General features: G+C 41.4%; 1 protein-coding gene across 3 annotated transcripts in view; it reads left to right on the top strand.

Moving 5' to 3' along the window:
• The window catches only part of KIAA1614 (KIAA1614 ortholog), a 66,237-nt gene that overhangs the window by 8,855 nt on the left and 41,023 nt on the right, over positions 1 to 16,359 (top strand). For all 3 annotated transcript variants that reach the window (XM_072998146.2, XM_020789762.3, XM_020789760.3), the window contains exons 2-3: positions 2,050 to 3,028; positions 7,394 to 7,457. In XM_072998146.2, coding sequence (XP_072854247.2) covers positions 2,074 to 3,028; positions 7,394 to 7,457 — 1,019 coding nt within the window. In that variant the 5' untranslated portion in view covers positions 2,050 to 2,073. The remainder of the gene's footprint in view (positions 1 to 2,049; positions 3,029 to 7,393; positions 7,458 to 16,359) is intronic.

Raw genomic sequence — 16,359 nt, forward strand, 5'->3', positions numbered from 1 at the left:
AAGAGTTCCCTCGGGCCGCTCCTCATCTTTTAAACCCCCAAAGCAGCTTTGTATAGAAGAGATGATGAAGAACACAGAATCCGGTTCTCCAGCTGCAGATTCTAATCTGCTAGAAATGCTCATGGCATCTGATGTGAAGCAGTATTCAGACAGGCCTTTGCCCCATGAGGTAGCTGCTTTGTCAGAGCCTCATAGCATCAGTGACGTGCCTTACCCCCCCCCCCCCCGGAGAGTAATGAGGGGGATGTTTAAGGAAGTAAGCTGTCTGCCAGTCTTCTTGGGGTTACCACTGTGGAGGCTTCGCCCAAAGTGCCCCACAACTGCTGGAGCGTGGCATGTCATCTCTCTCACAGGGACAGGGAGTAGTATGGTGGGGAGCTACTCCTGTGCAGGACTTGAAGGCACAGTATCTCTGTGCCTTCAAGTCCTGCACAAGAGTAGCTCTCCACCATCCAGCTGCTTGACTTGCTAGGTGAATATGCCATGCTCACAGGGAGAGCGGTGATGGCAATATTTTCCAAGTTAGTTTCGCCCACCTTGTGGCATTGACCCTCATTTTTTGTGCTAGAGTTCACGGGTGTATTCCGGGGTGTAATCTCAGGTCTCTAAACCGTCATTGGTATGCCTTGTCATTTAGGTTCAATGTGTTTAGGATTGCCATCTTTACTTTCGTGTAATTTCCTGCTTCAAGCGGATCCAGTGTGTCTACTATTTCTTCTGGTGAGCCTGTTAAATATGGCGTGAGGATCAAAGCCCACTGTTCTGTTGGTCATTGCGCCGTCGTAGCCACTCATTCAAACATATTGAGAAACACCGCTGGGTCATCATGTGGGCCCATTTTTTGTATTTTTATGGCTTGCTATGAATGCCTTATGTGGCATCGTTTCTGGAGGCAGCAGTGCAGCGAGGTGGGTTCTCGTTAATTGCATAATCAATAGATTTTGCTGATCCACCAGTTGTTTTATCAAAGTTTCTTGACCTTCTGTTACTTTGCGGAGCCATTCTTCTGTGGGACCTTCTAATGGTGAAGGCCTCCCACGCTGGATGCCAGTATGTGAGGATTCAGCTTCAGGCTCCTTTCTTCGTTCAAATAAATCAGGAGTTTTTTGTAATTTAGAAACAGGTGTGATATTTATTGGTGTGTTCAACAAATAACCGGTGTCAACAAAATTATTCCACCGTTTTTCTCCTTCTGACAACGGGTCAGCCAAGGGCTTCCACTCTTCATCTAGAAACGGGTTCCCTTCACCTGAGTTCCATGGACCCGGCCAATCTATAGATAAATTCGGGTTGACTGTCTGTCCCACTTCACCTTCCAGCAGGGGCATGGTGTCATCCTCCCAGCCATCCACTCACACGGAACATCCAACGGGTGTGTGTGTCTTCCAGGGTCCTCCCTGTACATCCTCATTTTGCTCACCCTCCATTCCAGCCTCTCCTTCCTTTCTCTCTCTACTCTCTCTTTTTCTTATTTAGCTTTCTCCTCCACTCTCTGGCTTCTGCTTCTCCCCAATAAGAAGGTTTTGAAGGAATTTTTCTCCTCTTTTGGGACCCTCAGCCTTTCCCATGCTCCTGTCCAGGGATCCTCCATCTAGACCCACTCCCAACCTGGTGGTAACTGTCCTTCCCTCCTCTTTATATCTGCTGTTCTCGCCTCTATCTCCACCCTCTTTTTCCGCTCTGTTCCCACCGTTTTTCCCTGAGTTCCTTCAACAGTTCACTTTTGTATTTCTCCTTCTATGTCCTGTGTATCTGTCCCTCACTGCTCTGTTCTCTTGGGAGACGAGGCAGGCAGGGTCTGTTTCTCTTTCTTGGCATTAAGGGGAAGGGATGGCACTGCAGCAAGAGGGCTACCACTCTCACCACCTGTCTCACAAATAGTTAATATTTTTATTGCAAAGAATAATAGCCCTCTATATTGATCCCTCGCTAGAGAGAAATTATAGGTCCATTCTAATCCATCAGTTACATAGAATTTTCTCCTGGCAAGCAAAAAAGGTTTCGTTCATGCAGCTTTTCTTGTTTTCTTGTTTCTTCCTTCAACAACAGGTTTCATCGCCTGAAAGTGGGAGCATGGAGGGGAATTCCTCTTCTGAAAGAAGGAAAGCCTTGAAGAACATAAAGCAGTGTGTCAAAAATATTTCTAGATCCAAACACCCCCCCGAGAGCCATGAAGATATAAATGCCTACTGTCGGAACGGGCCAAACTGGGTTCCGGTGCGATTGCCAGGAGATCTGAGCAGGGGCACCTCTGCTCTGGAGATCAAGGTTAAGGAGCTGAAAGAGAAGAGGAGTGCTGTTAATAGACAGACTGAAGCACCATCCCATGAGCGAGCCTCTCCGAAGAAGACCTGGAAGGGGAAGACACTGACAGACTCCACATCCCACAATGCTGTGGTGGAACCACAGGCTCAAATCCGCACATACCTGACAGATGTGCTGCTGGACAGCACTGAGTACCCACACCTCAAGCAGGAGCAATCTCAGGGGCCAGCTTCATATGCCAGTGATTTTGAAACATTGCCAGGGTCTAAGACAGAAGGACAGCCTACAAGCATTGCCTGGAGTTCACCTGAGGAATACTGGAAGCATTCAGAAAGAAACTTGCTGGACAAAAAGAGCTATTCAGGAAGGATGGCAAGAAGGGCATCCCAAAATGGCCTCTATGGAGCTGGCTCTTTAAAGGACCTTTCACGTGTCCATAAAATGTTTGAGGAAACAAATGGTGGAGATGATCATGTACTTCAGGCTGGGGATTTTGAAAACCATTCTTTTCTCCTTAAGAATAACACTTGCAGGGTGGTGACAACTGGGCGGCTTTGGAGAACAGAGAGCTGGGATAGTCTTGGCAGTGGTGGAAGCAATGCTAGCACAGTATCCCTGGCAGAAAAAGTGGAGAGGAACCGGTCAATGCTGCAGGAGATGCTGAACATATCGCAGGTTAATTGCCATTCTTCACATGAACTACATACTCTACATCACCACAAAAAGGATGCCCCAGTCCTTGGGAATGATGGGCCTAGTAATGGTATGTTTGTTCATGAGGGGAAGACGGAACTGTAGAACTTGAAAGATCTTTGTAACTTGGGTAGATGGATGCCCAAAGAGCAGGGAGAGGTTACGTACAGGAGGAGCTTAGAAAGTACTACAGGAGGAAGCCGCAGCATAACTGAATCTCCATGACTATCTCCATGGCCCAAGGTCTTGCACATGAGTTTTCAGGACTCTAATTTTCTTCCTTCCCAAGGACTCCTCTAGTTGTAGGAGTAAATTCCCGGTGAAGGCCAAGAATTAAGAGAACAGATTTCTCTGTGCTAGACCTGAGAACTTTTGTTGTTTGCTTCACTCTCCATGTTCAACTGCTCAAGCATCAATTTTGCTGTGCCCAACAGAGAGCCTTCCATCATTCCCTGATCTGCCCCAAAGTATCCCTTACCTTTGAGGCTCAGCCTGCTGCCTTTTACAGTCTATGTGCAGATACAGTGGTGCCTCACTTAGCGATTTTAATTGGTGCCAAAAAAACATCGCTATGGGAAAAACCGCTAAGCGAAATGTGTTTTCCCATAGAGATGCATTGAAAACCAGATAATCCATTCCAATGGGAACAGATTGCCGTCCTTAAGCGAAATCGCCATAGGAAAAATCGCTAAGCGAAACGCGGTTCCCCAATTGAAATGCATTGAAACCTATTCAATGCATTTCAATGGGAGGGAAAAAAATTACAAAAAAATCAGAAAGAACGAAGCCAGATTAGTTTAACAAAGGGTTTATTAACTGCACTAATGATTTCAAGCACTTTAAGCCCTTTTTAAACATTTTAAAACCTTTAAAAAACAGTGAACATGGGGGCTGTCAAAACCATCGTTAAGCGAAACAGGGGGACCTAAACTGTCATCGCTAAGCGAAGCAAGGTCCCAAACATTGCTATGCAAAATTCACCCATAGAAAACATCGCTCCAAAAAACTCAGCGCTAAGCAAATACATTGTTAAACGAGGCAATCACTAAGCGAGGCATCACTGTATATGGCCTCTGCCCATTCTTCCCATATCTACTTCTTACTTGTCTTCTCTACTTCTTCCCTCAAAGTTCATGTTAAGGCCACTGATTCCTCTTTCTGTTTGCCCAGTATCTCAGGGCCAAATGTGATGCTAAATGTATGAAAATATAATAATAGACTCAGGAAGTTATTATCTACCACCACTGGACTACAGCAAACATTAGAGAAGGAGGAGGTTACTATGTTGCTGTTCAGTGGCAGCCTTGCCAAAAATGCCTCCTCTTCTACGGGTTGCTGCTCTAAAGCCTTGGGAGGGAAGCTCCTATTTGCATTATAAAGGATCTAGAAATCACACCCACCCTGGCTAACAGCAAGTTCAGAGAGAAATTTCCCTCTCACAGTAGAAGAGGAAAAGGGTAAATTTTCCTTGCATGAGAGATTGATTTTATTTGATTTTTATTGCACCCTTTCCCACTTACGGGGACCCAAGGTGATGTACAGAAATTTAAAACCAACAATTAATTACAGCAAACAGATAGCCTACAAATATTTTAAAACATTATTTTAAAGCTTCTCAGTTGCCTGCTGACTTCCTGAAAGTCTCTCTAAAGAAGTATGTATTTTTTCAGGAAAGAAATGAAGTGGCCAGCTACACTTCCCAAGGATGGGAGTTCCACAGTCTGGGATTAGCCAGGAGTCTGGGGGAGTGGTTTTAATGTTGCCTGTCTAATGGCTGACCATTAACATTACAGTGTTGTATCCAGTCTTATACAGTATGTGGCATAGAATTTGAATTCCTAACAATGCCTACATGTTCTTCCAGAACATGTGTAGACTTCATTGCTGCAGAGATTTCCTAGAGTTTATGCAGGCTTTGTATTCAAAGCTTAGAAAACTGTATAATCTGATCATGCATGATCTCCAATTTATTTATTTCATTTATATATCACAACTCTGAGCAGAAGAGGTATTTTCACTCACCCCCTCCTCCTCCTTTGTCCATCTAACGAGCCTATTCGGACCAGGGGGAAGGATATATCAGGGGTCTCCTACCAACTCTCCTCAGACTGAAGAAGCTACTTGGATGAGTAGTGAAACTTTCCAACCTAATAAGAAAGAAGTCCAGGTGCCATGACTCAACTTCCAGATAACTCTAATCAGTTTACAACAGTTAAAACACCCTACCTACCATAAGCAAAGACAAGTAGTTTAAAAAAAAAAGGAATAAGAAAGGAAACCCCGGAAATGACAGCACTCAGAAATCAAATTTGTAATGGGTCTATCATAGGGGGAGGATGTTTTTGAAGGCCTCCTTGAAAAGCCTGCTCTAACACACTTCCTGAAGGACAGGAGGGAGGGCGCCTGGCACACATCCACATTCATTCCTTCAGAAATGTGTCCGTTCTTTGAATTGTGTGTTAGACACAGTTGCTGCAACAAATGCACCAAATATATGAAAGACACCTCTGTCTTTAAACAACTTTTGTGCATATTCCTCGGAACCACAGTTGTGCCTGTCCGGTGTGCATACATTCATACGTGTTTAAAGCCATGGGTTTCTCGTTCACATTTTATGCACGCTGCTAGAAGCAGTAGTGTCACAATGGTGGGTTTCCATGGCAATCATGTCTGCGACATGGAGAGCAGAGCCATTCTTAACGTATTAATTGCTTCTTTGCCCAGTACTTGAAGAAAACCATTACATTGCATCAGAACAAAGAATGCAAGTATGAATACAATGAGCTATTTGGCATGTGTGTATGCATCAGAAAACTGCAAAGGTAAAAGGCTGGAAAATAGTTGGGATGGTCAACTAGCCAGGCACTTTGCTAATATCTAAATGTTTTCAGACATGGGCTACACATCTTAGAGGGCATCTTTGATTTATTGTAGGCTTTAGATTAGGTTTCCTTCAGTCTTGAGAGACTATGGTAACATGCTCTGTATGGAGGACCTGGAACAGCGTCTAGTGTGGCTGAGGAGGCCAATACAAGATTGACAATCCTTTCTACACTGAAGACAAATACAATCTGTCCCCTGTCCTGCTTCCTGATTTTACTGGTTTCAGGACTGACTCTTTGCCTTGGCCTGCTGGACAAGGGTCTCTCCAAAATGCGAGAGGCAATGATGCACCGCCTGCCTCCAGGCTGAACGCTCAGATGTCAGGGTTTCCCATCTGTTGAGGTCCATTCCTAAGGCCTTTAGATCCCGCTTGCAGATGTCCTTGTATCGCAGCTGTGGTCTCCCTCTGGGGCGATTTCCCTGCACTTATTCTCCATACAGGAGATCTTTTGGAATCCGACCATCAGCCATTCTCACAACATGCCCAAGCCAATGTAGACGTCACTGTTTCGGTAATGTATACATGCTAAAAATTCCAGCTCGATCCAGGACTACTCTATTTGGAACTTTGTCCTGCCAGGTGATACCAAAAATACCATGCACAAAAGGTCCAGGACTCACTGCAGTACAGGAGTGTACTCAGGACACAGGCTTTATAGATCTGGAATTTGGTATATGCTGTCAACTTCTTATTAAGCCATACTCTCTTTGTGGCTACAGACCTTTTAAATAAATGTGTAGAACCATGTGCCTAAGCATCCAGATTCTGTGCCAGTGTGCCCAAAAAAACCAAGCAGTGTCCCTATTGGGTGGATGTGTGTGTGAGAGAGAGATTTTATGCACATCTGTAAATCCAGGAGGCCCAATCTAGGGAGCCAGCCCATTATGATAAAGGAAAAAAATGCAGAGCATGCTTGAAAATTTTAATACAGTTTATTCAGGATGTGTAGAGTTTCATAAAGCCTTATGGGATTTGCTCCAGTAACAGTGTTAAAACGGACGAAGCAAATTTCTGAACAATAAACTGCAACTCTAGATGACCAACCTGCAGAATATACACAGAGATACAGAGAGAAGGTTTGAGAGAATATGAGATCACAGGACACCTATGGTTAAGATACAGCTCTCTCACATACTGCAGTTTCCAGAGTTCCTATTTATTGATGGCATATTCTTGAAAGGCATTTGTTTGTGATGAAACTTTAGCACATAATATACACTGCAATAGGGCAAGAAAGACAGTTAGTCCACCAGGAGCTGAAACAGACTTTCAGAATCTAAAGAAAACTAATTCTCCATTTCTTACCAAAGAGACAAGTGGTTATCCTATACATTGGCATTGGGCCCAGAGTGAATGCACAATAAGTATACATTTGGGCAAAAAATGTGGGAATGGGAGCAATGAGACAAAGAGATTCTCTCTCTCTCTCTCTCTCTCTCTCTCTCTCTCTCTCTCTCTCTCTCTCACAAAGCTGTGTGCTTTTCAGGACCTGCTGTATTTCATGTAGTTATGGTGTTCAAAATTGGTGATATATTTCTCTTGTGTTTGCAGACATTATGGCAAATGACATAGACTGGGATTCTGGTGTTTCATTACAGGATTCTGAAGGCTACCGGTAAGATTCCAGAACTGAAGGGTGGGTGGATATCAATTTCCCTTTTAAGAAAAGAAAACAATCCTAACATGCTGGTAGTAATTTATAATTATTCATGGGCAGCTTTCCCATTCTAACACTGATGGACCTGCATATTAAAGCTGAAGTTATGTACTGTATGTCAGTTGAAAGAGAGAAGCTTATCCCAGATATCTCAGCCCACACAGTGACTACACATATATTGCTAGCTGTAAATTGCTGAAGAGCCATTACCAATAGGATATGTTTGCTATCCAGTATTGCAATAAATTACCTAGCTTAAAGAACCTCTGCTTTTGCCAACTCTCTGCTGGACAATGATAGGCTTTCTCCTGATCTCTCACTAACTATCTGTACTTCAGATGGAGCTGTGTCTCATCGGGCTATTGAAGAACAGAATTATTCAAGGACCAAATATATATTCATTTACCATAGTGTACAGTACATTAAAAAATACAGAACACATTTTTGGGAATTCAGAAATCTTCAGTTACATCAAAGCATAACAATTTAGAAATAAACCCTTTAGCAAGTTTTTCCCCTTTCTTACCTGAGCTATAAAATCCATCATGTTGCAAAGTGTTCATTTACAAGAACTATGAAATACAACCACTCTTTCCCCAGTTTATATACATTTTCCATCACTAAGGAATGCATTTCACAAGTCATGTACCTCACATAAGTTTGAATTCTTCAACGGAGGCTTTGTTTCATGTCATATGACCTCAAGCACTGGTGGGTATGTAAGTCAGGATTTTCTCAGTAGCAGTCCCTGATTGTGGAGCTCCCCCTTCCCACAGAAGATAGGCTGACTCCATCTCTTGTTGGGGGGGGGGCTTCAGACGGGCAGTTAAAATTATACCGTTTGAAAGAGCCTTTGCTTTCTTCGTTTTTTTAAATCGACTTTAGGAGAATGTTTTGGTTGTGTTCTTAGATGATTTAAATCTGTTTCGGAATGTCTAATTCGTTCTGAATTTTTAAAATCAGTTCTTCATTTTGATGTATCATAAATCACATTGGGAGTTCTAAATTGACAAAATTGTGATGAACAGATGTTTTAAAGAAAGTAAATAACTCAATCTGAAGTCTTAATGTCTGTCATCCTTAGAATTATTGGTACTTAACAGCAATTAAATTCCATGTAGTGTACCTTTTTTGACATTTAAGTCAAGGCCCATGCATGCATATATACTTCAAGTATCTTTGTCACTATCTGACTTTTCAGGTTATGACTCTCATTTCATGCCTTGTTGAAAGCAGAAACTTAAACTATCATATTTCCTATGTTTAACAGATTAAAATAATTTTGAATCAATACCTGATACCTGATGTACGTGGTGTGTCTTCTCCATATGTCAAGGAGAAAGAAGTAAGAAAGTCAGAATGAAGTCAAATAGATACCTCCTACTACTAATCACCTGTTTTTTTGCTCAACCACCTCCCCTCATGGTTAGCACTGCTGTGACATGAGAATTTCTTCAGAAACCCTGTGTAATTAGCATTAAATTAATATTTCAGTTGTTAATTTTAAGTCATGGGCATTAAGTATTCCTTCTTAGATATTGTCCAGACCATTTTGTTTGTTGTCCCTTCAATACAATTGTGTGTTGTTATTGTTACTTATTTACATTTAAACAGTTTTAGTTAACATCTCTTTTATAAAAACTTTATATTAGTTTAGAAAAAACATTGGTTTAGAAAAAACTAAGATCATGGCCACTGGTCCCATCACCTCCTGGCAAATAGAAGGGGAAGATACGGAGGCAGTGACAGATTTTACTTTCTTGGGTTCCCTGATCACTGCAGATTATGACAGCAACCACGAAATTAAAAGACGCCTGCTTCTTGGGAGGAAAGCGATGACAAACCTAGACAACATCTTAAAAAGCAGAGACATCACCTTGCCAACAAACGTCTGCATAGTCAAAGCTATGGTTTTTCCAGTAGCCATGTATGGAAGTGAGAGCTGGACCATAAAGAAGGCTGACCGCTGAAGAATTGATGCTTTTGAATTGTGCTGGAAGAGACTATTGAGAGTCCCCTGAACTACAAAGAGAACAAACATATCCATTTTGAACCTGAGTGCTCACTGGAAGGACAGATCCTGAAGCTGAGGCTCCAATACTTTGGCCATCTCATGAGAAGAGAAGACTCCCTGGAAAAGACCCTGATGTTGGGAAAGTGTGATGGCAAGAGGAGAAGCGGACGACAGAGGACGAGATGGTTGGACAGTGTCACTGAAGCTACTAACAAGAATTTGACCAAACTCTGGGAGGCAGTGGAAGACAGGAGGGCCAGACGTGCTCTGGTCCATGGGGTCATGAAGAGTTGGACATGACTTAACAACTAAACAACAAAAAGAAAAAACATTTGGGGGAGAAAAAAATCCAGAAATTCTCCCTAAGTTTTTAACATCAAGAATAATGAAAACCCATAGCATGCTCACTCTTTTTGTACCTTTTGATCTATTTATGGCAAGCCGGGAGAACCTTTGGCCATCCAGATATTTTAAGAGTATAATTCTCATCATTCCTTATCTTTCGTCACTCTGACTAGGCTTTTGGAATTGAAAACCAAGACATCTGGAGAGCCAAAAGTTCTTGATCTCAGAAACCCATCTGAGGCATGCTATTCGTAAAAACAGGATAGAAAAAAATATATAATATTGTGATTAAGTTCGTTAGAAATTTGAAGCAGCTCCACTCTTTTGGTACAAAATGACGACTGAGCCTCTTTTAAAATATTAACAGATGTATTTGGATTAACATTTGGTGGTTCCACAACAACTTCTATAGGTTAAAAACAACTGATATCCGGCAACTGTCCTAAGTATGAAGACAAGGACTCCGTCTGTAAATTGGCAGGGTTCATTGAGGGTCTGGTCCAGAACATTCCCGGTCGGTGTTTTTCCTCATTGGAGCATCCCGAACCTCGCAAATTGTCCCGTAACAAGGGTGTCTGACCCAATCTCCCTCCAGTGGTGGTTGGCTGAAAGATTGGTCAGGTCAGATTACCTTCCTCAAGTGACCTGGTCCCTGCAGAAAGACCACAACTGTCCATTCTAGCACTGCTGTCGATGTTCCCTTTCCCTTTGACAAGTCAGGGTCAGGTAGAAATCCTACCTTCAAATTAGGGAAATCTTCTAATAACCCGCACACTCTTTCATATCTCTGTTCACCTTTTTCCCTCTCTCTACTTTTTTCCTCTTTCCTTCTTTCTCCCCTGGATATACTGAACACTCCCCCTCTTCTCTGATCTTTTATATCTTCCTCCAACATTGGTAGAGTTAACTCTTCCTCCTTTTTCCCTCTTCCTTCCTCCACTAAACAGACTTTTATTTGAGGGGACGGCTCACTCTCATCTTTCTCTCTCTGCCTTATTTCTCCTTCACAAATCAACATAACACATAAAAGTTAATCAGGATTCTGTTGTCCTATGGGGCAATTGAAATGGTTCAGTAAGAAGCAGGCTTCTGGTTATGTCTTTGCTTGACTCCTTCTCTTCTCTTAGAATCCTTCCTTCAGGATTTAACTTTCATAAACCTTTCACTTGTTCAAGGAGGAACTGAGGGTTGCTGTAGAAGAGTAGTAACATTTAAACTAGGCTAGTGTGGCATTCTAGTTCCAGTCTACATTTTGGTGTTGTTCAGTTATTTTTAGAAGGTCCCACCACAGCCACATACGGTTGCAATCAAAATTATTCAACCCTCATTGCAAATCAGGTTTATTATCAAAATTTACAGATGTTCAGTTGTTTGCAATGAACAAATCAAACAAAAGCAATTGAAATAGCTCAATAAAACAAATGCTTCAAGTGGTTTCCCCAAATTCAACTGAAAATGCAACTTTTAATTATTTTTGCAGTCTCAGAATTATTTAACGACACCCCCCCCCCAGAATCCCTCACAACAGTACAAATATGCAAGACAGGTGTTGTCTCAAGCATACCTAACACAACCAATCAAGGGCTTCATTAGTTGCACTAGTTGTGCTTGAGCCGGATTACATGAAATACTTGAACTGGCTAGGGGTTGTCGTAAAAGTGAGCTTCCTAAGAAACTGCTTTTACACGGAACAGAGAGGTGTCCGGAATGATCAGTTCCTTATCAGGTAAAACTGGGTCCTTTAATTTTACCCTAGGCAACTGTTTCACTCCTTCCCCAAGTCTGATCCGATTTTTAAGTAACAATCTCCAGTAATTCTAAAAGATTTACTCTTCTTTATCTTATATGTAGGACCCTAAATTGGTAGCATGCGTGTGGCCTGATTAAATAAATCAATTTTAAAGTAGCCAATTAACTAGAGTAGCTTGACGGTCTATTCAAGAAACCAACGTTCAGACAAACAGCCTTTTTATATTTTATTATAAAAATAGAGATTAGCTATAAATGAATTTAAATGAGCAAAACATGACATCTTTACATAAACAATCATTTCCTAGAGTGGTCGAAATGACTAGATAGGCGGGGTATAAATACAATAAATAAAAATAAATTTCCAACATACCCCAGCCATAGCCACAAGACATTTTCCTCTATAAAAAACCAAAATAATAAAATAGCTTACTGCATTTTAGAACAGAGATCTGTCTTACTGTCAGTTCCAAAAATAAAGTTCAGTTGGAGTTTTTCTCTAGCGTTCATTTCTCTGGGCAGGAATTCTCTTGCTGCGTTCGGGCAGGCGTCCAGGCTGTCTCTCCGTCCATCTTCTCCTTCTCGGCTTTTCACCCATCTTTCTTAAACGTACAAGTTATGTCCTTGTCCGTCGGAGTTTAGATAAGATAAAGGTCATCTTGCTCTTCTTGACTTTTTTTCTTCTGTTGAAGAAGAACTGACCTTGTACATTTTTTTTTCTAATTAGCACCTGGACACAAGCAGATTTCTAGCTTTTTCGTTGCTGCTCTGAAATCAATCCTATGATATACATCTCTATTCTATTTTCATTATCAAATTCATGACAGGGGTTTGGTGAGTATCACGTTTGACTGCATGTTAGAAATATGGCTAATCAAAAGAATGGTCCAAAAAGTTAAGAGAAGAGATCATTGTCCTTCACAAGCATGGAACAATATATAAAAAGATAGCGAAGGCACTGAATGTTCCTAGAGACACCATTGGAAGCATAGTTTGCAAGCTTACAGTTACAGGGTGAGTGGTTGCATTACCTGGATGGGGGAGAAAAAGGAAGCTATTAGTGGCTGCAATCAGATTTCTGAGAAGGCAGGTTGTAAAAAAAACGTCGAGTGACTGCAAAAGCCCTGCAGCAAGACTTGGTGGCAACAGGCACTGAGGTTTCAGTTTGCACAGTAATGCATGTACTAAACACAGAAGGTTTCCATGCCAGAACACCAAGACGTACACCACTACTGTCCCAAGAACACAAGAAAAGTCAGGTCAAATATGCTCAAAGTCATATAAATAAGCCGCAGAAGTTTTGGAATTCTATTCTGTGGAGCTGTGAGACAAAACTGGAACTTTTCGGCCCAGTGAATCAGCGATATGTCTGGAGGAAGAAGAATGAAGCATACGCTGAAAAGAACAGTCTGCCTATAGTTAAGCATGGTGATGCTCTGGGGCTGCTTTGCATCCTCCGGCACTGGAAACCGGCAGCGTGTGGAAGGCAAGATGGATTCACTGAATTATCAGGAAATCCTAGGATAAAACGTCATGCCATCTGTGGGGAAGCTGAAGCTTGGGCATCATCGGACCTTCCAACAGGACAATGATCCCAAGCATTCCTCAAATTTCACCAAGACTTGATTACAGAAGTAGTCCTGGAATATTCTACAGTGGTTATCACAGTCACCTGAGTTGAACGCCATATAAAATCTCTAGTGAGATTTGAAGAAGACGGTGGCAGCACGCAAAGCCAAGAATATTATTGAAATGGTGGCCATTGGTTATGAAGAATGGGCTAAGATTTCTCAGGAACGCTGCCAGAAGCTGGTGTCTGGCTATGCATCTCATTTGCAGCAGGTTGTAACAGCAAAAGAGTGCTCTACTAAGTACTACAGATGCTTGCCATGAAGGGGTTGAATAAGACTACAGAAATCAATAAAAGTTGCATTTTCAGTTAAATTTCGGGAAACCACTTGAAGCATTTGTTGTGTGGAGCTACTTCAGTTGCATATATTCGTGAAGGCTTTCACGGCCGGGATCTAATGGTTGTTGTGGGTTTTTCGGGCTCTTTGGCCGTGTTCTGAAGGTTGTTCTTCCTAACGTTTCACCAGTCTCTGTGGCTGGCATCTTCAGAGGACAGCACTCTGTGCTTTGTGTCCTCTGAAGATGCCGGCCACAGAGACTGGCAAAACGTTAGGAAGAACAACCTTCAGAACACGGCCAGAGAGCCCGAAAAACCTATAAAAAACACTATTTCATTTGGTTTTGTTTGATTTGTTCATTGCAAACAGCTGAAAGCCTATGAATTTTGATAATAAACCTGATTTGCAACAGGGTTGAATAATTTTGATTACAAATGTGAATTGTAAGAATTTTTTTGTTGAGTGAAATACAGTTTTCAAAATCATATTTACTATAGGATGTACATTTATGTGACTAAATCTGTAGGAAGATTCTTTACCTCACTCACTTGTAAAACCAAAGAGGAAGCTGCTGGAGCAAGGTGCATCGTAGTGCTGTAGTGTGGGTTTTTTGGGTCACTCTGGAAGTTTCTTCTTGAGCATCATGTCTGAATAGAATTTATTAGTTGGCTTCTGCACATGCTGTGTGATAGTTAGGTTCATTGTATTTTGCGCTGTGACAGGAAGAACAATATGTGTGTGTTGCAATACCCTTATGTGTCCAATGCTAAATGTTGTAGGCTACACTGAAAAGATTAAGCTCAAGGCAGCTGAACTGATGCTTTGAGCTGATTAAAATAATCATCAAGATTATGGTTGGAGCCAATAGGGAAGTTCCAAGCAGGCATGTTGGTGTGGTTAGTGCAGAAGGTAGGAAAAGGAAAAGGTCACATGATGAAACAGTGAAAAGTGAAGGAGGGGATCTCTCCCACATACTCAGAGGGAGATATACTGTATATAGAGAGATTGTTTTACTGGTGTTACAGCATGTGAGTAGGTGCAACAATGTTCATGGCTGTATCAGTTTACGTCAATATCAAGAAGAAAATAGAGGCATGGAATGAAAAGATTTTATCAGTGAATGCAGTACAAGACTAACTTTACTGTAGAAATCAGAGTCGCTGACTTGAATAGCATAGTCCTACTCAGAAGTAATTGCAATAAATTCATTTAGGCTTACTCCCTAGTAAGTATGCCTACCACTGCAGTGTTAGAAACCTGCATTTACAGTTATGTGAAAAAGAAAGAAGTTCTTTGTCGACTCACTGACTGCAATTTGCCCAGATCCCGTGGCTGTAAAACAGGCCCAGATCATCACCCCTCCATTACTGTGCTTGACAGTTGGTATGAGGTGTTTGTGTTTATATGCTGTGTTTGGCTTTTGCCATATGTAGTGCTGTACATTATGGACAAAGATTTCCACTTTGGTCTTGTCTGTCCAAAGGACATTATACCAAACCCCTTGTGGTTTATTCAGATGCAAACCTAAGCCCTGTTGCCATGTTCTTTTTAGAGACAAAAGGCAACCCTTCCAAATCAAACATACTTGTTTAGTCTTTTTCTGATGGTGCTGTCATGAACTTTAACATTTCACATGCTAACTGAGGCCTGTAGAGTCTGAGATGTAACTCTTGGGTTTTTTTCAATTTATCTGAGTATTGCTTAGTCTGACCTTGGGATTTTTGCTTGGATGCCCACTCTTGGGAAAATTGGAATGTTTTCCACTTGTGAATAATCTTCCTCACTGTAGAATGATGACCTTTAAATTGTTTGGCAATGTCCTTATGTAACCCTTCCTAGATGAATGGGCAGCAGCAATTGCTTCTCTGTGATCATTGCTGATGTGTTTCCTCCTTGCCATTTTGTTAACACACACCTGAATGTTCCAGACCAGCAAACTGCTAAAACTTTGCCTTTTATAGAGGTGGTCACAAGGACATTTGGTTAGCAACACTTGGCTGCTACTTAGTCTCTTAATTCCTATGGAGGCATTAAGAGTGTACCTAGTTTTTCACACATGGCTTCTCCATTTTGGCCTTTTTGTTTTGTTTTGCTTTTGTAAAATAAATCACGACACGGTGTAATGTGTCATGTGTTGTTGTTGATCTGAGGTTGTATTTACCTAATTTTCAGACCTGCTAAGGACCAGGTGATTTCTATTATGTCCTGATACATAAAAGCATAGAATTCAAAGAGGTATGCTTTCTTTCTCACATGACTGTAAATACTTACTCAACGACAGAACTCGGTCAGAAATGAGTCAGTCACTGTTTCTGCTCAGGCCACCATACAAGGTAATTGAGGGGATAAAATGGGAAGAAATCCATGGACACTCTTCCAGCCTTCTTAGACAAAGGAAAGAGAGAATGAATAAAGACTTCATGGAACAAGTCAGTATTTATTAAAAAGTGATTGCAACATGTTTTTAGCTTAATATTTTATTTAGTGCAAAGAAAACAAAACAAAAACGGTTTATCTGGGAATGTTGTCTTTCTTGTGTTAGCATGGGGAGAATGGCTTTTCTAAAGTAAGAAGAGTCTTGTGCTGAAAATGCACTAACATTTAACTTTACATACTGGCTTGCATTATTTTGCATATTTGATTTGTTTATACAGGAAGTATATGTTGTTGACTTATTATGAACCTAAGCAAGTCTATAATTGGGTAATCTCTTTTCAAGAGTGGAAGCAACATTCTGCAGTAGTTAATTATTAACCAGAGTACAGATCCTTGAAGGGTTTTTGCCGTTAACTGTGGTAAAAAAAAATTTGTTGTTGTATCAACTGAACTCAGTTGATAGCTGTCT

This window comes from Pogona vitticeps, chromosome 4, assembly GCF_051106095.1.
Source record: "Pogona vitticeps strain Pit_001003342236 chromosome 4, PviZW2.1, whole genome shotgun sequence".
NCBI lineage: Eukaryota > Metazoa > Chordata > Lepidosauria > Squamata > Agamidae > Pogona > Pogona vitticeps.